At 36.0% G+C, this 24,949-nt stretch overlaps 1 protein-coding gene across 6 annotated transcripts in view; it reads right to left on the bottom strand.

Annotated features, from left to right (window-relative positions):
• PHKB (phosphorylase kinase regulatory subunit beta) overlaps positions 1-24,949 on the bottom strand; it is a 67,949-nt gene that overhangs the window by 17,477 nt on the left and 25,523 nt on the right. For all 6 annotated transcript variants that reach the window (XM_017816224.1, XM_017816225.1, XM_017816227.1 and 3 more), the window contains 14 exons: positions 24,364-24,427; positions 21,670-21,765; positions 19,859-20,056; positions 19,080-19,137; positions 16,829-16,906; positions 14,810-14,968; positions 11,061-11,155; positions 5,983-6,038; positions 5,718-5,811; positions 3,965-4,048; positions 3,542-3,646; positions 2,648-2,730; positions 2,476-2,566; positions 69-130 (listed from right to left, as the gene is read on the bottom strand). In XM_017816224.1, the coding sequence (XP_017671713.1) occupies positions 69-130; positions 2,476-2,566; positions 2,648-2,730; positions 3,542-3,646; positions 3,965-4,048; positions 5,718-5,811; positions 5,983-6,038; positions 11,061-11,155; positions 14,810-14,968; positions 16,829-16,906; positions 19,080-19,137; positions 19,859-20,056; positions 21,670-21,765; positions 24,364-24,427 (1,323 nt within the window). The remainder of the gene's footprint in view (positions 1-68; positions 131-2,475; positions 2,567-2,647; positions 2,731-3,541; positions 3,647-3,964; positions 4,049-5,717; positions 5,812-5,982; positions 6,039-11,060; positions 11,156-14,809; positions 14,969-16,828; positions 16,907-19,079; positions 19,138-19,858; positions 20,057-21,669; positions 21,766-24,363; positions 24,428-24,949) is intronic.

The raw sequence follows: 24,949 nt of genomic DNA, 5'->3' as shown, positions 1-24,949 counted from the left end.
TTCTTCACAGTTCAGAACATATTTTAACTATCAAATACCACATTGTTACTATTTACACATAGCCTTACTCTTCGGTTTCAGTGATTCTTAGGAAGTCAAGTTGTTCAACAACTGCTCCAGATATTAATGTCTGAAATGAAAAATTGAAAAAAATTGAAAAAAATATACATTACTATATAACTGTCTTTTGATTTCAGTATGTTGCTGGTGGTTTCAACTGACAAAGTAGTTTCTTTATCTACAGTTCCAAATATTTTTACACTTCCAGGGTATTTTTCCTCTCTCATAAGGAAAATGACAGCTTAAGACAGCAGAAGTCTCCTGAGGCTGCTGTCTCTTCTTTGTTGGTGTTTTGTTGTTCTTTTGCCTGCAATTTATGGCTTCATCAAGCAATGTCCATCCCCCAAAACTCAAGTCTGATGAAAACACCTGAGATCAAGGATTTGCATTCTAGTGCTGCACAATACCCATGTTCTGGATCATATTGCTCATTATTTCACGGATTGCTGCAGGACGGGCGGGTTTCCTGTCAGTCTCAGCGATGTTTCAGGCAAACACTACACAATAACATTCCTACGGTGTAGTCATTCCTTAATCCAAGCATGCCTGCCCTAAGTTTGCACATCAAATGCAGCTTACAAATACATGCACCTCAAAAGATTACAGACCTGAAACCAAATGTTGCATTTATCTGATGTAGTCCTTACAATTTGTTCCTTCTGAATTTATGTGAATTCCCTATTTATCTACTGCCAGAGGGAATGTATTGTACTACAGCATTTTTAAGACTGCTTTTGATGGTTCTCATTAGCTAAGGAAAACTGAGTGTGTATTATGAACTTCTATATTCCCTTTTCCTTGTACACGAGCTGCAGTAAAATATTGATCTCTTACACTGTGAGATGACTGAATATAAAAAAACCTGCTTTGCCTTTATTACCAGTGTCATTCTTTCTCTGCCTTGCACATCTGCTTGAACACAGGATGACAACAAAGGGAAAAATCAGAAAAGAGCTGCAAATCTTCTGAGCATACATATTTTTAAATGAAATAAGATTTGGTATATTTTACAGGAAGAAAAGAGCATTCACCCAGTTAGAGACACACATTCTCTCTAGGCACGTTTACCATCTGCATCTAAATGAAGCAGCTGAATACAGTTCGCAAAGATCAATATATATTTTGTTAGAATAGATGAATTATTCAAGAAAACACCAGGAATTAGACATGTCCCTTGTTCTTTTCCCAAAACCTTTCCTATAATGAAACAAGACTGTTAAAAAACGTGACAACTGTGCAATGAGACTGAGAGATTCTAGTTCAACTGCTGGAGAAGGGACACTGTATCCCAGCAGGAAAGGCACCCACTACCATCTCCATTGGCCTTAAAGTGAAACAAACATTTGTTTGTAGTTTTCCCATGTTTTAGTGGCTAATAAATAAAGCAAAAACCAGTGACTGTCAACACCTTAAACCCTTTAAAACCGCTCCTTACTTTTTACATTAAAAAAAGGATTTTTCCAGAAGGTCCATGAGTATGGAAGCAAAAGTTTACTCCCTGAGAGTTGTTCAGTGTAGTGCTTAAAATAAGGGCACATACAGATGGAGAAATTTCTTGCCTGATAATACACCAGTTGAATCAATGCAATGCAAGAAAGTCCTTGCAGTTAAAAAAACCAATAAACAAACCAAACCACAATAACAAATTCTGTAGCCAAATGAAAGGTTCTCCCTGGACCTTTGATATAGAAAGAGTCAATGGTACCAGGAGAGACAACATGACCTATACAGGACCAGAAGAAATACATAAATATTTAAAGATTCCAAGAATGTCTTGAACCGTCATAGGTAGGAGCATTTCCTTTAAAAATGACCCAGCTCTTCTACAAATTAATGATTTTTTAGGAAACAAGAAGTCATAACTTGGTCTTCTCTCTTACAAAAAAGGGTTCTTCAATAGGTGTAAACTAAGATGAACTAGCACATACAATTATGTAAAATCAGCACCTCAGTAATTTTCACATTTTAATGAATAAATGTTCCTGCTTTAAGACGAATTCAAACAGCAAAGATGTTAAAACCAGATCTTAGTTCTTGTAAGAATTTTAATATATGTGAAGCACCTTTTCTCCCCCCTTGTTGATTACCTAATCAAAAGAAATCCCTCAGTGCTTGACACTCTGCCTTTATCCTTTGGTAGTAATTTCACAAGACTGCCTAACATAAAAAAATCCTTCTCCCTTCTGAAAATCCTCTGTGAAGATTTTGACTTTCAAAAGACTCATCAAAAGGAATTAAAAAAACCCCATGTTTCTTTTGAGACAAACCAAAGTGTACCAAATGTCCTGAGTCTTGACTCCTTAATTTTATGATACTAGATAAAATCCTTAGAACCACATAAAACCCAAAAGTAGTAAGAATACATGTACCCATATTAGGAGTTAAGGACACAACATTCAGAAAAAACCAGCATACCTGTACTCTGTCAACATGAACTTTCACTCCTCCAACAACTCCCTTTCTAAAGGCTGCCAACATATCTAATATTGGGCTGAATCTGCTCCCTCTGAAATTTGAAACAGAACTCCATTAATTTTGGAATTAGGTAAATACCACATATGTAAGTCATGCTTTTATGTCTCTCTACCTTATATTGTCCTCACGGATAAGCACCACAAACAGGGGCCGACCGTGCATCTTCCAGTACTGCTTAATGAACTGCAGGGCATTCTAGGGGAGAGAAAATACACTGGTCACAGAAAATCACAAAACACAAGCACAATGTACCACAACATACAGTACCAGACATTAAAAGAGCTGTCTCAAAATAACAGCACTCAAACACCCAACAGGTTAAAACCACTATGTCTAATCCATCACAAACAGATTTCTTCAAGGGATACAAGCTGCTTTTCAAGCCCTGCTATTTCATAAGTGTTCTGAAACTACTCATAAACTTGTATATCAACCATGGAGTAAACCATTAGAGTGCAGGGTATTGAACTACATGCAGTGACCTAGGAAGTGTACATGGGGATCCAGGGTTTGAATCCCAGCCACTAGGGGGGAATAACCAGGGTCACCTCCTGGGCACTGGAAGTAGCTGCTCAAGCCCAGGGCACGTGGCAGGTAAGCTCTGCACTGCTGCCCACCTTACAGGCAGGCAACTTCTAATATTTGTGTAAAATCAAGTAGTATTTCTTCCAGGTAAGGCTTCTCCCATAACACCAGTCTCATCCCTCTTTTCAGCCAAGAACATTTGTTTTCCCAAAGAAACAAATGATAATTTGCTTGCTGCCCTACAGCATTCCCAATGGCTTCTGGGGCAGTTTTTCTGTCAGACAGAAATGCTCACTAGAACTCATACTGGGCTGACAGGATAGTCATCTTAATACACTTTCCAGCTGCAAGATTATTTTTGTATTAAAAGAACACACATACAGAGCGTTCCCATTTCAGTCTTCTGTTTTATCAGACTTCCCAGTTTATTCTTCTACAGGCTCTACTTTTGTCACTTTCTCAAAGGAGAAGTTACAAATACCTTAATGTCATCAATCAACATCATAACATCCTGAGACATGTAGAAATCACTGAGATCAAAAATGATGGAGTAGCAAACTACTGTCTTCCCCAGTATTCGATAGATCTGTTGAGAGAGAAAACTTCCATTAATCTTTTCTCTAAAATATCTGAAGCACTGAAGTAGCTGAAAATGAAAATTTATTTTGAAACTATCAAAGTAATAATGACTGTAGAACAGCTGAATTTAAAAAAATAATATAAAACCTACATATTTAATTTTTTATCCCCATTCAGCCAAGTATTCAAATACAAGGACTTGAAAGTAAGATATATGCATAAAATAAAATTGAATTTCAATTATGTTTAAAATAATTCAGAGAATAACTCAATGCTTATCTAAAATATACACCAATAATAGGAATATAAACATTTCTTGAACAACCTTTGATGTTCCAAGGCACCCTATAGGTCTGTCCGGTCTTCCAGATAATCCCAGTTTCTCATTGACTCCCAAATGAAAGTAAGCCTGTAAGAAAGAATCAGGGAAACTGATAAAAACAGCTTTTCTTATGCTCCTGCCATATCTTACAAAGAAAGTTGTGTGTATTCTGCTCTGATTAGAAGACAATTCCTAAAATGTGGTCATTATTTCTATTCATGGGGTTTTTTTTAAAACTTGTGGTTTCCTATATTAGGTCTCCTTTATACTTTCTTACTCCTATTACTTTTCTAATCTATATAATTAAAATTTTTCAATTTGCTTAATGAAATAATTTTTTAAAGGATCATTTGCATTAACTGTCTGGCCAGTTTTGCCTTCTGTAATGTTTTTTCCAGTGTAGATACAAAGGTAAAAGAGGAATATAGGAAGTCTTTGAAAATCTATATTCTAATTTTAGTACAAGCCTGCAAAATTAAAGCATCAACAACACAAACAAAAGGGAATTATCTCATTATTCATAGCTTGACTCTTATTTATGTATTCCTGGTACATATGAAAGAAAAAAATCTTCATTTATTATGGTATATGAAAATAAAACCATAAGAAAACAACTAAGCTGTGAGCAAGACATTACAAACATACCAGATAAACCTGACTGAAAGGTGTAATTCTTCCTTATTTGGGCAGTTTTAGGTAAGGAACCCCCCATTACTACAGAATATTTAGAATTCTGAACATTTTCCAAAGTTCAGTTTTTCTTTCTGCTATAGGAGGATAATTGAGAAGCAAATGAAAACAAACACTTGAACAAACATTACACTCAATAGCTTTTTATTGCTGTCAGCTTGGGGCCTTCCTGATCCTGCCTATGTTTCTGCATTAATAGCAAGAACTATTTAAAAGAGAAAACAAAATTACCTAGTGACCTGTTCATCCAGGCTATGTAACCCTATTCAAGGGGGAAAGGAGTGGAGCCACTAGAACAGGAACAGCTTTAAATGACCCATCCTTGCATAACAAAACCAAACAACATTCAACCTCTGCTTGTAGGAAATAATGGAGACTAGAAAAATGGCAGTAGACATGACAATTTAACACTACAACAACCTTCCTTTTGATGGAATGAAAAGCAGAAAATGCTTTCTTAACAAAACCAGAACTCCATTAGCATTGTAACATTGTCTCTTTCCTTGAAGACTCTCAGCTGGAGGCCTCATGTTGACAACACAACTACTAAAGATGTTTTGTCTTCTAGCAATAGTACTGCATCTCGACCTGTTACAATCAAAGCATCAGTTCTGATTCAGCACTAGAGCACTGAACAGTGCATGGTTTCATGCAAGTCCAGCTGCTTCAAGCAGGTGTGGTTTTTCTTTTATTAAAATGCCCTTCAATTCTAGATTATTAAATCTGCTAATAGCAAGAAATGGCTGCAAAAGCAGACCAGACTGTTGGGTTGATTTATGAGCATGAACCAAACTACAGTGGTCTTGCACACCATCTGTTTCTGTGTTCCCTTTTTTTTTATCAGTCTGTGCCTACAGAGTATTCCACTCCTCTCCTGTGCTATACTCCATGTATCTTATCCCATTTTCTTGTTTTCCTCTTCTTTCTCTTTTCATTCCACTGCCATTCAAAAGAGGTAGATAACAAGCTTGGGGAGATACAAGCCTAATAGCTTGATATAAATTCTTATTTTTACAAAAGAAATGTATAGTTAGATAAAAAAAATCTTAAATGCAAAACTCCTTACTTTGACAAGTTCTTTTTGAGCCCATATCTGAATTGGTTCCACCTGCTGGGGGGTCTGGGTTTGGATTCCGTATGTGTTCAGAAAAACTTGTAAGCTACAAATGAAATAAGGACAAATTTAATGACAAAACACAGAATAGTCTTAGTTTTAACAATTATCGTGGCAGGAGATACACAAGTAGCAGTATTTTATCCTACACCATTTAAGATATCTATTGTTCAACCCTTCCCTAACACATACATTCTTAATAAAAGTAAATACGTACCGCTGACTTTCTGCTATGAGGGCCACATGTACTACCAAATCATTTTCTAAAGGACCCTAGAAAATAATGGAAAAAATATTATTAGCATTGCTAATTAAAGATTTTGTTCAATATAGCATGAACAGGGACAATGGCTATTTGAACAATTCACAACTTCGACAGACATCACTGTCTGCATTTCTTTTTCTTACAGCATGAACAAACTGAAAGAACACCATAGCACTAAAACTTGTCAGTCTCAAAACTATGGGAACACTAGACTGTGCAGGAGATGCATTTTGGAGAATCATTAATAAACAGATTTCTGGTAATCACTGTTTGGATTAGTTTGGGGTTTTTAATTAAAAAGAATCACAGACGAAAACCACTAAATTTCATACAAAAATTTAGAACTTATCTAATCAATGTATCACCTACATAGGCCTGATACAACCTAATGTTTTGATACACGTTTTTGTAATGAGTGAAGTAATTCAGCTTTTTGGGTAATCAATAAAATTCACTTAGAAATAATGACCTGATGATTTCAACCCTTTACTCTGAAAAATTGTGATCAGACAGGTAACTGCATTTCCTCACATTGTTTATTACACTGACACCAGTATTTATCTCAAACATGAAGTATTTTACATCAGGCAACTACACAAACAGGAGTGAATTCAGCGTGCTGGGTGAAACCACTGACTCAGCTCCCTGGGTCCTGAAGTGGCAATTCACCTTTCTTATCACAGTGGCAGCAGCACTACGAGCTAGAAAATGGCATGTCCAAGTTATTCCTTGTTCCTTTCTTCCCTGGCATTCAACAGCTGCAAAATCAACAGAACTAACAGCAGCTCACACTTTCATTGCTAAAATGCTTTTTGTCTCCTCTCGTCTACAAACTGGCAGAACACAAATAACAGAAGTTAAACACATCTTCTATCAATTGTATAAAAAGACAGCATTTTCTGTGAGGATAGAGATATAGATATATTGATTTAGAACAGGAAGCTCAGAGTGAATGCTTGCTTGCTCAGGCATCTGTGAGCCTTGATATCAAGTTAGATCTTAGGGATTTGCAGAAGAAATTCTTGATAACATTCTCCCAGAAGTCTGTCAGCACTACACTTCCACTACAAATTTTGGACTTTTTGCCACATGAAATAAGTTGTGATGGAAGTACGTGCACAAAGAGACCAGATAAAGAGGTCAGAAGTTCAAGCGACATTAAAAGATTTTACTGCTCAGAATAAGGTCATTGTGCCATTACTTGCATTTATACAAACAGTAGGAAAACTCAAACCAATTCTTTACCATAATAATTGTTTATAAAAAAAAAGCAAAGCCCCCATATACACATCTGAAAACAAGACTGTACTGATTCACAGACAGCCTGTGATCTACCCTGGGGGATGGTCTTCAAGTTAAGACTCATTTATTACTCTGTCAATGATGAAGTTAGCAGGACTTTGTGACCACAGACTGTAAGTTGTACACAAATCCATGTATTCCACATCACCAGTGAGGCACATCCCTCTCCAATCCCAGAACCAATTCCTCTCACACACAGCCGTGCCCAAGGACACGATTCATTCAGAGCAGTCAATAAGTGGTGATTCTAAAACCTCCCAGAACTATGCAACCTGCATCTGCAGCACAACTGGCACAACACAAAATCTGTGGGAAAACCTGCTAGACCCTTAAAAGTATTGTGGAAAATTTTAACTGTAATTGCTGTACAACTACAGGACTGCTGTACCATTAAACATGTAACATTACTTTCACTGTCATTTGGCATGTCACAGCCTGGAGAATGACAAGTACGGCCTAAAGAAACACAGATCAAAATAATTGATACAACACTCAAAAAACTGTGTCACCCTTTTCAATAACAATTGTTCTAAATAGCATTTGCTGTATATTTTTTTTTAAAAAAGAGATGTGGAAAAGCATTAAACTCCTAAATATTTCACTAAATAAATCCTGTTGTTGTTAAAAGTCCCATTTTAATGTGTTGGCTTTCACATTTGTCTAATAAGGCAAGGTCAGGTATTGTTCACACAACATCAATCACCATCTCCCCAGGACACAAAACCAGACCCCCCCTGCCCAGGCTCAACCTTCTGCCTTCCCTTTCCACACTGGATAGTGGGCAGAAGGGGCTGTTTTCAACTATATTCTGCACGCTGTGTGGATGATAAATATACCTCAGAAGGCCAAGACAAAATAGTGATTAGTTCTTTTTCCTCTCCAAAAAGGAGAATAAAAAAAAAATTTAAAAAATCATAGTTTTTTAACAAGGTTATAAACCATCATAGGTAGGATAAAGGCAAAAATCCTTGACTCCGTCCCTGGCACAAGCAGAGAAAGCAGCTCAGTATCAGTCTTTTGCTGCACTCTCTCTGGACAGATGTTATCACTATATGCCTCTCTGCTTACAGTGCCAGGAAGTCTCAGAACTCTGAAAAAAATCCATTCATTCTGAGCACGTGAGAAACTGGGAACAATATCCAAGAACACCAGTGGAAATTACACCTACTGGGCTTTCCAAGCATATGGAGCAAGGTGAGGCAAACAGAAATAGCCCACAACAGGAGACACTGTACTTGACCCAAATGCCCCACCTTGCTGCTCCTGAACTCCAACCTGATTGTCACCGAGTACATCTGCTCCTGGAAGCAGCTGGACCCTGCTGAACACAGTGTGGCCATTGGCACTGACACCCCAGGCTCCTTACATGAAATACAGCCTGCACACACGTGTGCCTCAAATCCCAAAAGAGCATTTGACACATTTAGAATTGTGTTAACTGTGATAGACAATTGTATTAACAGGAATGAAAGCAAGAATATGTTTATAATTATCATGACAAAACAAATCATCCAATATGGCACATCTCTCTAAACCATCCAAATTAGACATGGTCCAACTCTAAACATAACTCAGGTAGCTGAAAAATCTAAAAATATCTCAGTCTACCTCCACTTAATAATTTTAGTTCCTTCTTTACACATTATCTATCTCCCTGAAAATAAAAAAATAACCAGTCTATTATTTTAACTATTCTTTTCCCAATTCTCTTCATCAATAGGTATTAACCTCAATTCACAGTAACTGGAGTCCTCACAAATGACTGCCAAGTCTACATAGCAAAACACTAAAAGAATACAGTTAATTAATTGTAACCCTAAACACATATTTCAACACAACCCAGCAGACAAATTAGTCTTACTATGGCAATTTAGTAAGATGATTTTTTGTTAAATATGAATTTAAACATAAGACAGCAATAAATCAGCTTTCACATGTGCCAGTAAAATGCAAAACAAATCCAGAAAATCCCCATCCTACCTCATTTCTCAAATGTTGTTACCATCCAGGCCTCCTCCTACACTACATTCCCCAAAACAGAATGCAACAACCACAACTGTGTTATAATCTCTGCTGAATACAGAGCCAGTAAAAAGGAGTAACCAAATAAGCTATTCTAAGGAATCCAGTTCTAAAGAGTCCTCCTCACTGAACTAGAATTCCCTGCATTATCTTCTTTCAATAGAGTAAATGGTGTATGGATGATTCCATTTTCTTTTTACCTTATGAATGGCATCTAACCTGACCATTAGCACTGCAAAGCAAAAGGAGAACCTCTCTGACTGCTGTTGGATTTTATTGTGTTTTGGAACACAGACTAAAACCAGCAAAGAGAGCCCTGCTCCAGCACCACACTGGCATTCCCCAAGAGGAAACATATGGACACAGCTTCCTGGAAGTGTATTATTTATTATCACAGAGGCTACTTCTCTCTGAAGATCTGGAAATTCCCTATCATATACTGGGTAACCCAAATAGAAGTAAAAATGCTTTTCTGCTGAAACATTTCCTGATGAGCGATGCAGTGCCCTTAGAACAAATCCTCATCTTCTTCAAAGTGTTCAGCTGTGGCACATTAAAAGTTCTTGGTTTGAAGAATCAAAGGAAGAAGAGTTGAATGGGCTGCAGTAACCCTGACTCAATACAGGCTTCTTCTGAGGGCACTCCTAAAAGGGCACGTGGTATCAGCAGCTCACTAGTTCTGTTGCATTCATAACCCATGAGGTAAGAACAGACAAAAACTGGGGAAAAATGAAGTCACTGAGCTTTCATTATCTCATATTAACACGGCAGAAGTGCTGCACCATGAACAGTGAAAGTCTCACTATGAATGAACCAACAGCCAGGCAGGCGGATTACCTTGGTAACAGCAAAGAGGAGGAAACTGAGGGCTTAAGCACATTTGGATAAAACAAGAAAAACATTTTTCAGTTCTGAAATACTTCATCTTTTATGCTTCAATAACAAATTCACAATGCTGAACAAGGGACTTCTTAAATATATATTCCTTATATAAGGAAACATAACGGCTGAAATACATCTCTTAGCTTCCACACATACAAGTTGTCACCTCGTTAATAAAAGAAGTCCCCTACATACAGACCACGTTTTCAAGCATTCCCCATCCCTGTTCACTCATTCCTGCTGTGCATTTAATCCAAATGCAGGAGAACATGGAATCATAGAATCATTAGGACTGGAGAGGACCTTTACAATCACTAAGTCCAACTGCTAACCCAGCACTGCCAAGCCCAGCACTGAACTCTGTCCCTAAGTGCCACATCTGCATGTCTTTTAAATACCCCCAGGGATGGTGTCTCAACCACACAAAAAAAAGAACCTAATCCTTGTAGGTCTTAGGAGCTCTAAATACAAAAAAAATATGAATACATTGAAATTGTTTTGGAGGAATAAAAAAAGCATTTTTGCATTCCTGGCATAACTTATAACTCAAAGAAACATACCTATCTATTAGCAACAACTTAAACTTGATACATTTTCTGTATCATTTTGACTGCATTGCTTAATCTGAAGGCAAATGTGTATCACTTCCCCAGAACTGCAGATGTTATAAATCTTCCTTTTAAAAGCAATCCTCCATCAACTCAGAAAATGTATATACACTTAATATTTTCCTTGCACTTTAACTGTAACATTAGAAGACCATACATAACATGTAGATGACAATTTCTCAGTGAAAATATTTTAAAACTTAAGCCTATGCTTACCTGATTTGAAAATCTCATGCTCACATTCCGCTGGTCTTCGGGAGCTACATATCGTCCAATAGGGTCCAGATCCTTAGGACTTATTAACTTGTCAGCTGAAAGTAAGTGATAATAAAAATACAGAATGACTTAAGTACCTTCAGCAGCTTTTGTGAAGAAGGCATGCTAACTTATTGATGGAGTTGGTTCTGCTGCTACAAGCCTTGTTTTGGATCAATGACTTACAGATCAAAAGGATATTCTGCAAAATTAAGAATCAGATATTGTAAAAAAAACTAATTAAATTTATTTGAAATCAAGCCATTTCTACATGGAGTTTTTTACATGGGAGGAAAAAAAGCCCACCTAAAAATTCACTATTTTAACCTTCTCCTGAAAAAAAATGAAGTATTCCAATAAAAGTATGCTATTGAAAAATTTCAACGAATTCCTTGAATAAAGGTTCATAATCTACTATGAGCCACTATAGCCTTCAAATAAGCATTCTACCAAAGTTGCATTTTGCCATGAAACTCTCCAAACTTTATTTAATTTCTGCTACAGAGTAGGCCACAAAGCATTTTCATTTCTTCTATACAGAAGTCAACAATCTTGTACCTATTCTTAAAAGCCTCCACACTGGAGAAGCTATCAGTCTAAAAAAGAAGTGACTCATGACTCCATTCAGCTGCAAGAGAAAACCAGCACTGCCTTGATAAGAATGTTTCTGAACACTGCACCATGTAGTAAATGAAGACTACAGTTTATAAACTCAAAATATGTCCTTACTGAAGGTTATAAGTGTTAGGAAAGAAGAGAATAGATGGTGCAATGGAAAGAAGATGCTCAGGCAGCAGTGAAGGGCCCTGGCTGGGCAGTTCACCATGGAAGCTGTGCTGGAGATGCTGGTGCCAGGAGCTCTGCCAGCTACTGGATACTGCCCTGTCCTCAGCCTTCTGCTGGCACAACATGGCTGGACTCCTGCCAGGTCAGGCCCCCATTCCTCTGCTCTGCTCCTGCAGGGTCATGATCCATGGGCACAAAACCAGCAAAGCTAGATTATAAAAAAATCACCATGGACAAATCATTTATATACTGACACATGAGTTACCAGATCACACATAAGGAAATCAGTCATCTAAGCTCCAGTCCACACAGAATTCTTATGCTGGCTAAAGGAATGGAAGTTACTCGATTTATGTGTGATGCAATAAAATTGATTAACCAAACGATTTCAAGATCAATGGGCTATGCATCAGTTCTTAAAAGCAAGAGCAGTTTCCAGGATACATGTTCTATTCCCACTGTTTTTTACATTGATTTATGTTGCTTAGTAATTAAAATATAAGGTCAGAATAATTTAATATTTAAAAGAACTATATCAATAGACTATTATAAAATATAACTTCAATATTTACAAATTTTTTTAAAATAGGATCTCAGTGAATATTCATCACCATTATTACAAATACAAGTGTATTAGAATGCAAAAGCAGAGATTTCTTTGTTAGCTCACTATCTGCATCATCAGCAGCTGACAACATTTAATCCATTTGGTCAACACTGTAAGAAATATTAAAAATCTTATTAAAACTAAGACTCTTAACCTAGTTCTAGGCAGCACTGAATCCACAGAACAAGATACAAAAATTATAAGGAAAAGGAAAGGAAAGGTAAGAGAGCTACTAAATGAAAGCCTGAGTGAATTTTCAGTTGCATGACAAAGCTGAATGCCTGGCATTCCTTTCCCTTGTTTCAAAATGAGGACCTTATCATAAAGGTTTTATAAACCTCCTCATCCAATGTAAGGAGGAAACTGTATGAAAAATAGCATTATCATCTGCAAAACAGATGCTTTTTTTTCATAAACAATTTTTTCAGTTGCATAAACATGTGATGCCCTCCATTAGGCATCTGACACGCAGACACTTTCATTGCCTGTTACTCAGAGTGTTTATAAGCAGGACCCAAATTTTGACCTCCCTACTTCTGTGGGAGGCAGAGAGATGTGTAAGAATTGACTCCGTTTCATGTTGCTGCATTTAGAAAAGTTTGGAGTGCAAGAGGCAGAGCCCAGGCCCAGAGACAGCAGAGGAATCTAAAAGGTGACGCCGTGTGCTCGCCTACACAGCAGGAGCAAGGAGGCTGAACAAACACAAATTAATTGCTACCCTTGAGGCAACACAGTGATTTCTGAATGGATGATGAAATGGGAAAACAGTACCTTCCCAGATATCAAAGTATTTGGAGTCAGGCTTCCACTTAATTAGCAACCACCAACAAGCAAAGTAACACTTTCACCAAGGATGAGACTGTTAGTCAGGCAGGTTTTCATCCAGAAAGGAACAAAATGGAATGCAGCAGTTATAAATTAGTATGAATAAATGGAGTTCCTCATATAACAACCACCAAAATGTTGAAATTTTGAATATTTGGGAAAAAAAAGAGGGTGAATGAAAGTAGTGAATACAGTGGAGAGAAAGTTTTAAAACAATAAAGGAAACAGCAACTAATGACAACATTTCAAAAAGAGATTTAGCACAACTATTTTTTAAAAAAGCAGTGTGTAAGAATGCTCAGCAAAGAACTGAAACACAAGAATGTTATGTTACACAAACAAAATTTAGCAAATTATAAATACAATTTATTTAACCAGCATTCTGCAGGTACAGAAATACACAAATATTAGTACAAGATCAATACTAGCAGAATTAATACAGTATTCCTACACACACACTTGAGGATTACTTGACTAATATTTTTAAAGGTTAAATTCATTTTTTTTAATTAACAATAAGATTGCCTGCATTTATTTTAAAGCATTGGCTGAAAAAGGAATTATGTAAGGAATACAGTGAAAGCAAACAGGTGGAGCACCAGACAGGCTCTGTCCCTCCATACTTAAAGATACATCCACTGTTCTTGCCAAGTCTCGAATTTTTAAACCCCCCTTCAGTGTTTCTCATTTTTACTACCAACAGCCTGTTTCCCTTTACAGTGTTTAGAGAAAAAAGTTTCTAGAACTCAATTTACTGATTACCAGGTAAATGCTGATCCTGTTAAAATAAACTGATATATCTTGCCCCTAAAAGGAATACTAAATAAAAAAAACAAGTGTGAAGATTTTTCTGGCTGAATCATTCTTTTTGCATTAGCCTTTAATAAAATCATTTCAAGTGAGACCAAGAGTTCATTTGTGACTGAAATTCACCATAACAATCTTCAATGGTCAAACTTTAAAAAAGAAACTAGATGAGCAATTGAAAGTACATTTCAAAAGATAAAAGTAACACAGGCTGAATAAATTATTAACTTTCTCTGAGACTGCAACTATTCAAAGTTTAAACTTTTCGTGCCTAAAGCAGTAAATAATTTGAATTAAACGCTATAAATCACTTACAAACATCACTGTACAGGTGCAGCTGATATAGTTAATCCAGAAAGCATCACATTAATATACTTTGTTATGAAGAAAAGGAAATAAGAAGAAAAGCTAGGAAAAGAAACAGCAAAAAAAAATAGATCTATCATGTTTAAAAGATTTTCAGTAATCTATGAAGTATTCCACTAAGCTTCACAGTATGTTGCATGCAGCATAAAAATGAGAAGACTTTTAAAAAGCAATTTTTGTCCATCATGTAAGTACTAAAGCAAAAGACACACATGCCACTCATAGTCCATTCAAAACTCAAGCCACTGTTTTCGTTCAGATTCAGAAAAACATGATCAAGACACAGTCAAAACCTGACAGCACCTGCTCAGGCTCTTACCCAGGAGTTTGGCAATGATGTACATGGCCTGGCCCCACAGGAACAACTTTCCATCCCGGCCATTGTTACTGGGAAACCGCTTCTGACTGCCAGGGTTCTTCTTTTCCATTTCAACAAAATCAGCTGGCACATAGTAATACTTGGGCACAACAGGACAGCCTGGGATTTTTAAAATAAACAGTAAGTAAGTCATCACTTCCCTCATTATTTGATTGGAGTCCCCCAATAAAACTGAATCCAAAATAGGCCAAATTACACCTTAGTAACAATTTGATTGAACAGAGATGGATGTCATTCACTGTCCTCTCTCAAAACCACAAGCAGTGTAGGAAACCCAGGGCAATATTAAACTACTTCATATTTCACCAAACTTTTCCTCAGAATTTCTTCCCAGAATACATATGTTGTCTGTGCAGCATCTTACTGTGCAAATTGAAAATAAACCAATTCACCTAAAGCAAAACTCAGTTCAGGTACCAAACCATAACCAAAAGCAATGAAAGCCAGGTCACAGTGAAACACTTGGGGTGTTTTGCCCTGCAGTTAACACATGCTCAGTCTCAGGCAACTTTTTAAAATTAAAATCCTGGTCAACAATAGTCAACTTGGGTTTACGTACTTTTATTAATTAAATGCTTAAAACTAGCACTTGAATTTTGAAACATCATGAATCAAAATAGCATAACTTCTTCACTGAAAGATAATATACCTTCTATCCAGAATTATGCCACAGGTATTGCTGATCATTGTAGATCAATAACCTTTATTTCCATACTTTTTAAGTAATTTAGAAACATAATGACAAATGATTGACCTAATTATATGAAATAGAAATGCAAATTAATATGCTTCCTGTAAAACTAAATTTTACCTTAGTATTGCTTTAGTTTAGAATTTATTTGGATAAAGAACTGGTGATAAACAGAATAAAGCTGCAGTGTCTAGCTACGTGCTGAGACAAAAAATTGCTGGCAAGAAGCAGAGAAAAAAGTGGAAAAACGAGAGTTATTAGAGAGAGAATATTCAAATGAGTGAGGTATCAAAGCACACCCAGAAAGTTTAAGATGGGATATTTGTGATGACATTCAACAAAAGAAACCACAAGATTAATTTAGCATCCGTGAAACTTCACATATTCATTAACAATCGGAAAAAAACAAGGACTAGCAAGGTCAGAAAATTTGTTACATAATGAAAACTTGGTAAGGAAATGTTTGTTTTTCTTATAGAAACTAGTTCACTTCAACAAGTTTAAAGAACAAGTCAGACTAAAATACTCTACATCTACTTGTGTAACTGTACCACAGATGTAAGAATAGGTGACTAAAATGCTGAGTTTTAAAACTGGATTGTCAGTATATTGAAGCTTGTTCTGTTCTCTGGCCATTTCTTTTCCTCCCACTCAAACTTATGGTCTTTTTCTTTTTTTTAACTGAATTTTGGATGAATGAGCCTGTAAGCCATCAATAGCCTCGTCTGCAGTGCCACAAACATTCTGGAGTGCACAAATTAAGCAAGAGAACATTTATATTAGAATGCTGCCATTTTCCCTGCTCTAAGCTAGAACCAATTTCATATCCATGTAGTAAATTATTTTTTAATTCTTGTGAAATTAAGTGACAATGAAAGATGAGAGCAACTCTCAATTGTATCCAGGTGGAACACTGAAACAACCTAACTCTTGGCAGTTACTATTTGCCAGGAAAGTCAAAGTGAACAATGTAAATTGTAAAAAATTAAACAGGGGAGGAATGAGTGGGTACAGTATAAAACTTATATCAGTATCAGCAGCATTTTTCCAGACAATGTTACTTTTGTTATCACACTTTATGATGTAATGTATCTACTACATAAAAGAGATTATTTTAGTATCAGTATTATGCCATGGAGAAACATATTGATATTTTTACTTCTCCTTTGCTCTGACCACAATATACATTAATAGGGAAGTCAGTATTTTAATTATTTCAGATAAATAAAAAGCTACAAGTGTTTCAGAGAATGATTTCCAGATAATACCTTCAGGTGTATGTTGAAGCAAAGGGTCCAGAAGATCCTGATATTCCTTTACCTGTGCAGGATTTCCTTTAAAAACGCCTAAAAATAACCAAACAATAATTGATTTAATGGAAAAAATAATTTTTTCACGAGCCTAATGTTCATATAAGAAAAAGAAAAAACAATCTAGTGCTTATTTTTCAAACCTAAATATTTTTTCAAACTGTTTAGTATCTACACAGAAGTAAAAGACTAAACTGTATATCCTCACTTACTGCTACAGCTAAATCTCACAGGGATCATGAATCAGGTGTTCTGTTAGTAGCTTAAACTGAAATAAATGTCAAGTTACATGGGATAGTAAAGCTGTGAACTTACAGGGGGCAGGACCTGGACACAGACAACCAGCCCAGCTCACTGTAAAGAACTTCCTCAATTATAGCAGAACGAAGAGGCAGAGCTTATGTGCCTGTGTGGACACAAACAGCCTCATTCTAAATATTGAGAGCAGAGTTGCAAACTGATCTAGATGAGAGTTGCCCAGAAATCCCATTAAATAAATACAAAAGAAATCTGAAGTAGCAAATTGAACCTCTCCAAAGATTTTTTGATGGAATGTTACATCTGTAAGTTATACAGGTATTATATCACCATATGACAGAGACTGAGAATTGCTGACACAACTCAAGATTAAATAAAACAGTCAACTCTCTGATGCTGCTTCTGGGGAGACACTGGTATGTTTGGGAGTACCAGTACCTTAAATGGGTTTTTTTAGCAGAACTTCCCAAAATGAATCTGATCAACACTAACACGACCAGTGCTAAGTTCATCAAAAGTTCTTAAATGAAAATATATATCAACAACACCAAAACCATTTCTGCTCATCCAGCAAAAACTGTATCACTTTGACAAGCACTGTCCCATTGTCATCCAGGTAACAAAACCCAGCTACCAGAAGTTACCTGGATATTTAGTTGCTTAATACAATTTGCAGAAAAGGCTTTCTTTTGTAGTCTGTGTGTTGGAAGGGCAAATAGGCTTACAGCTAAACCACTATTCACAATGCAGCAGTTTGAGGGGTTTCTTTAATGCTTTCATTACAGAGATATTCCCCTGTAATCTGCTCCTGCCATTCCATTGTCTTTTTGCAGTCTGTTTACACGTCAAATTTTGCATTAAGGAAACCTGTGGATTTGGAGATATTTGCACAAAAACTACTAACAGAATTGGTCTATTTGCTAAAAGTGCGGTCCAGGAAGAAAGGACATGTATGTGCAAAGTATTTTTTACTCTTTTTTGTATACAAGAAGAGTAAAATGCTTCTTTTATTCTTCTGATAACTTCAGTTAAAGATCACTATCTTTTTGTTCTTCCCAAAGCTGCAAGTGGGCAGCATTAAATGTCAGTGCCTTTCTCCTCAGTTTTGGGCCTCACTCTTTGAAAAACATCAAGCACTCCTTTAGAAATATCAATTGTGAAACCTTATTGTATCTTCAAACACAATATTTTAATCTGTGGCTGGCCACAGAGGAGTCGAGGCAGACAGCATATTTCTATGCCTCTCACTGTCTTTATTTGAAAACTGTTTAACATACTACAGAGGGGGGGGGGAAGAAAAAAAAAGGACAGATTTTAATCCATTTAAAAATCTTTTTGATAGCTGTAACCCTACTAATTTGCTTAATCAGACTTCTGTTCTATCGAAGTTTTAGCTTCCATCCTGAATCATCCCCTGAACTTCTTTGGTGTGTCTCCTATCCTCAAGACAAGGTTTAGGTAGTGGTGTTTTTGCTGCTGTTGTGATTTTATGTTGGTTTTTTTTAATTCAGTCAAACTGACTGTGAAAAATCGTGGCCTTTTCTAGTTCACTTTCTTCTTTCTGAATTCTGTTTCAATTTCCACTCAATATTCAACTTGAAAAGACCTGCTGCAACATTCAGTGTGTCAACGTGTTCTCTCTTCCACTTCCTTTTCTCTTGTGTGCTGCTGCAAAGGTTTGATACACTGTGAAAGACTTTTAGGCTTAAAAGGCAATGCAGGACAATGTCACAGATTGAACCTTTTAAAACACCCTTGTCAAGTTCTATTCTAAAAACAGGTCACCACAGGTTGGGGGGCTTGGGGGTTTTTTAACCCAGGAGGCAGAACTCTCAATGAGATATTTAGTGTCACTGCATTATATTTTCGCAGGACAGGAAAATTTTGTCTTTCTTCTAAGAGCTCATCTCTCTAATGCCTTTCAAGAACAGGGATGTAAAGCTACACTTACCATCGATGATCATGAAAATAAAAAAAAGAGGGAATTCACACTCGATGCCATCAAAAAGCTGAAAAGAAGAAAAATTCAGACATTTCATCATTTTCATTGAAGGAAATATATCTGAATAATTCTGTTGAATAATTTCTAAGCAACAAAAGACAACCATAAAAGCAAAAACATTTTAGAATGTCAGTTTGTCATGTAGGTTACCACTCCTGAATCCTACGGCCACTTTAACTGTGCCTTTACATCTGCTGTGGCTCATTCTCAAGCAGAATATTTAAATAACCTACTTTTTAATTTTTCACAGAGAAACTATGGGGAAAAAAAAAGAAATAAATTTTCATTTAGATAACCTTTACTGATAAATATTGTGATCAAAAGCAAAATTGTTTTCTATGCACTCAGACTGTAGTCAGCTGTGAAATTAAATGAAATGATAAATAATTTCCTTATTTGTTATGTGAAATCAACTGTACCCTAAATGTAAATGAAAGTACATTCATTACAAAACAAACCAATGACTCACTTGCTGACTTAGCAATCTCTGAAAACTGCACATGCAAATTACAAAATGCATCTCCTTCACTTTAAGCAATTAGGCACCACTGGGCAATTCAAATTACAATTACTGCAGGGGGTGTCTGGCTTGGCTTTGTTTTCTTTTAGGGTCTTGTGAGGATTTTGTTTTGCTTGGCTTTGGGGTTCGTTTTCTTTTTCAAGTACTGCCTAAACATTTTGGAAAACCACCCTCTGTCCATAAGGTCACAGGTCAAGTATTCCTCTACCTTGATTTCTGCTGGTTTGTAGTACCGCCGGGTTCTGTCCTCCAGTGCTGTTCTGTACCCATCTCTCAGAAACCTTTTAAACCCGTATTTTCCTTTCAGTTTTCTGATAATTTTATCTAGTGTTTGACCAAACAAAACCTCATCATCCAAAGCAAATGCTGGGTAACTAAGACAGGGCAAAAGGGCTGCATCAGTATTCTGTAGGAGGAGAGGGAGAAACAGGACGTTACACATTTCATTAGATTCCTGACAATTATTTTATGCACAAAGACTGTTTAACTTACTAAGTGAAATATAAGGTAATGTTCCAAACTTATCTTTATCAAAATCCTAGTACTAACATACTAAAATAAGGTGCAAAATAAGACTTCTAAAGAGACATCAGGATAAACTACAACCCAAATATCCAGACAGAGGATTTAAAAGAGAACTCTGACTCAGAATCTGACCTGTTTTACAGTTGATAATGTGCAGGCATAAGTGAAAACATTCTAAAACTTTGTGTTTTGTTGTTGTTTTTGGTTTTTTTTAAATATATCCTCCAGGTTATTCCTGGAAGAAATACAAACATTTGGGTATCATATGCTCAAAAGAATCACAAATATTTTATAAAGGTGCAGTGATTAAATTATCATTTCTGAACATCTTTTTCAGGAATAGTCTTCAGGTGCTTCAACAAACAAGCTTATCTGATTAACAATTAAGAGGATAAGGGAATAATTCCAGGAGAAAATATGAGCAACCTTCTCAAGAACCATGTGCACCTATCACAAATTAAAAACATAGAAAAATTACTAACCAGTGCATCACCATTACAGGTAAGCTTACAGAAACACAAAAGAGTATTCTTTTCTGCTGACATATTCAAGATATTCAACTGTTAAAAATAACATGTTTTTGCCAATATGACTGACATGAACCCATAAAAAGAAGAAAAGGACACAAAGATTCCTTCTATGGGATAAGTAAGTAAGCTGTGAAATCAGCTTCTGCTGGAATATTTCAAGTCTCCAGCAAATAACAAACAGCAAGGGTTATAAAAGACCATTTGACTATAAAAAAAGTAGCTGACAGTGTCTTTTATTTTAATTATCCAGCATTACAACTCTTCCATAATTCTTATCCACAATAAGTAAACTATTAACGTTGAAGATTATAACAGTCTGTTTCATGAACAAAAATGCTCTTAATGTCCAAGAACATACAAAAAAGCAGAACTCTATTAACACTCATTTTAAATTACTGATTTTCAAAACCCAAATTCACCCTTGATGGTAGCAGTGAAATAGATCTTTTTTTAACTAATCTATACTTATGTCACTTAGATTTACTCACTGAGGAAATACATTTGTAACGGTAGTTTATAACAACAAGAAATTGTCTATATTCAGCTATTTATGATAAGCCAACCTTAAAGGCTTTTTTCCTAGACAAAAGAAAGAATTAAAGCTAAAACAAAAAGTGTTTCAAAAATGCAGGCACAGAGTGTATAGTGGAAACTAGGCCAAAAGAAAAACAATCACCAAGACTGCAAAACTTCAGTTATTTCCAATTTTATTTTACAATTGTTTAGGAAGCTCCCAAGATGCTACTATTCTAACCTATGTATTAACAAAATAAAGAACACCACTGTAATTCTACTTCAGAAAAACAACTACAGCACAGTGACACTTAAGAAGCAAAAATTTAACACCTTCCCAGTAAATTCCCATCCTCATCAAGCAGAACATAAGGGCCATCATGCAACTAAGAATTCACATCCATTTATTTTCTCCACAGTCTGTCGAGGAGAATTTTATTTAATTACTTACATGAGACCTTGACTCTCGGGGCAGCAGCGAACACAGAGTCTGCCTGTTACGATTATGGGCATCAAAATCCACAAATATAACAGACCAAGAGCAGCCCTGTAAACACATTACATTTGTTTAATGGAAAGGGAAGAAGGTTAGCTTATTCTGGGGAAACTAATTGGTTCTGTGTTTTATTTGGGTTATGCTGTCATAGTCTGGTATTCTGCTGGTAATTTCAGTCAGAAAATATAACATCGAGTTGAAAATAATTTGGATTTTTAAACTCATTTAAGTATAGCCAAAATTAGATGATTTTATCTGTATCTATTATAATACTGATTATCAATTATATGATTCATTCAGGCTATTAACCCTTCCATTAATTCTTGAAAAATAACAACTGTATTAAGGACAAACAAAAAGAGTAGCTGTCCTTCCCTGTGACTGCAGGAAATGTTCCAAATAGTGATGCTGAATATTTCAGTACAAGGCAGTTAGAACACATATTCAGCATAGAGGTACTGCTTAGATATTCAGCAGAGGTACTGCTTTGGAAAAGGGCTTCCATAGCAAACAAAAATTGTCTGCTTTTCAGCTATTGTAAGGTCTGCATTATTAACATCTACTCCTTGCAAAATCTATTTCCTAATAACATTCTGTAATTCTACACTGTATCTGTCACCTTTTTGATACCTCCTGAAACACTCAGAAAAATTCCCATATCTGAGACACTGTTTAAACACAATCAACAGCATTTAGAATTATTACCAGTAGGCAACTTCTTGCAAACTCAATGCAGTTTGTTAATGAAGAGGTATCTTCATATACATTCCAACTGATACTGAACCTCAGAACCACCCCACTGGAGGACACATTCAATGCCAACTCATTCCATTATGGTCATAAACATCAGACCACAAGTTTTCATAAATCCACTAAATTTCTCCTAAAAAGCACTGTTTCTTTGGTACACTACTCTCCCAGGGAGACTGTTCCAGAACCCTCCCTTTCTAATTATTAAACACTTTCATTTCCAATTAAGTGTCTCCAGAAGTACTTGGCCACCTTTCTTTGGGTGTCAGTACTACCACCCACTGAGATGCCTTTCCAGAGGGTTTTTTCTGACTCACTCTTTAGCTGCACTCTAATTATACATAGTTATCATACAAATACTCAGCTTTTGCTTTACTAGGCTAAACAAAATGTTTTTTCCACTGTGCCCATGGAAAATAATCTGTTTTCTTAATCACTCTAGTAAGATATATACTGAATAGTGCTAAGAATGCACACAAATAATCACATTTGCTTTGATGATTTGTTAATTTACTTTCTTCCTAATCCAGACTCTGATTATTCACAAATCTCTAAATTCATCTACAAGCTCTGAACACAACCTGCCTACACATGTGCATCTGCAGTTTCAAATTCTGTGCTACAGTGAAGAATTCTTTGGGGATTCAAAAGCAAGCTAAACCCACAAGCATCTTGTCTTACAAATGAACTATTTTTCACTTCTCTAAAGACTGTAAAGTTCTGGAGTAAGGACACATTACAAAGGCTTGATTTATTTAAAAAAAATAAAATTGTTTTTAATGTAGGATATATAGCTCATAAACAAACAAGTGATTACATTCTGACTAGGTCAAACTTCAAACATGTTTATCTTGTCACAAGCTGTCTGTCACCCCAGCAGTGATTTATGCAGGTTATACTGGTGCAGTTGCAGGTGCAAACAACTCTCTCTTGAGGGGCTCAACAGGATTTCTCAAAGCTGTTGGAACACAGCTGGAGTTAAGCACAAAGGCAAACTCTGCCATAGACTGAAGGTCAAAATGGTTTCTGTTTATGCCAACTAAATATCTCGGAAATAAATTCTCAAAGCATAACTGGTCTTGCTTCAGCAATTTATTCATCCATTTCAGAATTTAGTAAAAAATAATTTGAAAAAAACCCAGCAGCTGCATTTACTGGTGCTTTAAACTGTTGGGAAGGTAAAGATTACAGATAAATGTTATTTCTGAAATACAATGCATGTATAATGTCTGATCATTATTGAAGATCCTTACTAGCTCCTAGTCCTTAACACTTGACATCAGCTTTTAAAATGGATGACGTATCTTCCATTTGTACATTTTCTAAACCATTAATTTCAAAGAATATTCTTTTATTTTAGCTACAGACTACTGTGGGTATAATACCAAAAAGAAAGATGCACATACAAAGGGAATACAAGTCAGATATAAAACTCTCAGAAAAGGCTTGCTTTCCTAATTCATCCAAACCATGTGAAAGATTGGGAAAAGATTTTACAACTATGCCACATATTGAAATTAAAAACCAGTAAAACAGTGGGATCATATAAAAGTAGTTTCTTTAAAGTCTTAATCAAAAACATAAGGGAAGCAGACAAAAGCAAAGTACTGTTTGTAGGTAGAAGAATACTCTATCATTAAGAGATACAGTCCTGAAGGAAAAAAAATGTTTTGGCAACAAAGTTCTTCTTCAGACTAAGCTGGAACCATTATAGAATTTTTTTTTAAGGAAAAAAAAAGTAATTCTTGATAGTAAGGGCACAGTGATTTTATCTGACCAATTCTCTACCAGTCAGTTTGCAAACCAACTTTTTTAAAGCTGGAATCTAAAACTGCCCAACTCACAGTCTAAACCATTACTGCTAAAAAAAAAAGGAGAGAAAACAAACACATTTATTACCTGATTTCCAAAGAGATTGAAACCATTAATTGCTTCTAAAGCTGCTTTTGCCAGCCCCACGGAGCTGAGGAGAAAACAAAACAAAATCCCAGAGGTATCATAATTCAAGCCCAGGCTAAAATTTAACACATTTGCCAGCTTTCAGAGCTATGATCTTTTCTTGATTTGAATTTTGTGCTTAACCTTTATGTTAATAAAATGATGACGCAGCAAATTTGGGGTTGTTTTGGCTTTTTTCCTTTTTTCTCTCAAACACTATTCAGCATTTTTATTTGTCTTCAAATGGCAGAGACCATCTGGAAAAAGTGCTTTTGCTCTCACCTTGCTACCAGACATCTGGCATTATGTATCTCAAGGTCTTGCTAGTAGTTTATTGACAGAGGATTTACTTCAGCACAATTTTTCAACCCAGCTCTCAAGCACTGAAGTTTAAAAGACTGATTTCTAGCTTTCCATATAATAAAAGAACTCATCAATCTGGATTCAGAACAGAAGGGTTTTCTGATGTCAACCATACAGTGATACATCTTTTATTTCACTTACTCCATGGCTAATATCTATCACAAACAAAACAAGACCCAGAAAT

The sequence above is a fragment of the Lepidothrix coronata genome, unplaced genomic scaffold, assembly GCF_001604755.1.
Source record: "Lepidothrix coronata isolate B3197 unplaced genomic scaffold, Lepidothrix_coronata-1.0 Scaffold54, whole genome shotgun sequence".
Taxonomy (NCBI): Eukaryota; Metazoa; Chordata; class Aves; order Passeriformes; family Pipridae; genus Lepidothrix; species Lepidothrix coronata.
Note: the sequence above shows the minus strand (reverse complement) of the source record. Positions and strands in the feature narration are given on the sequence as shown.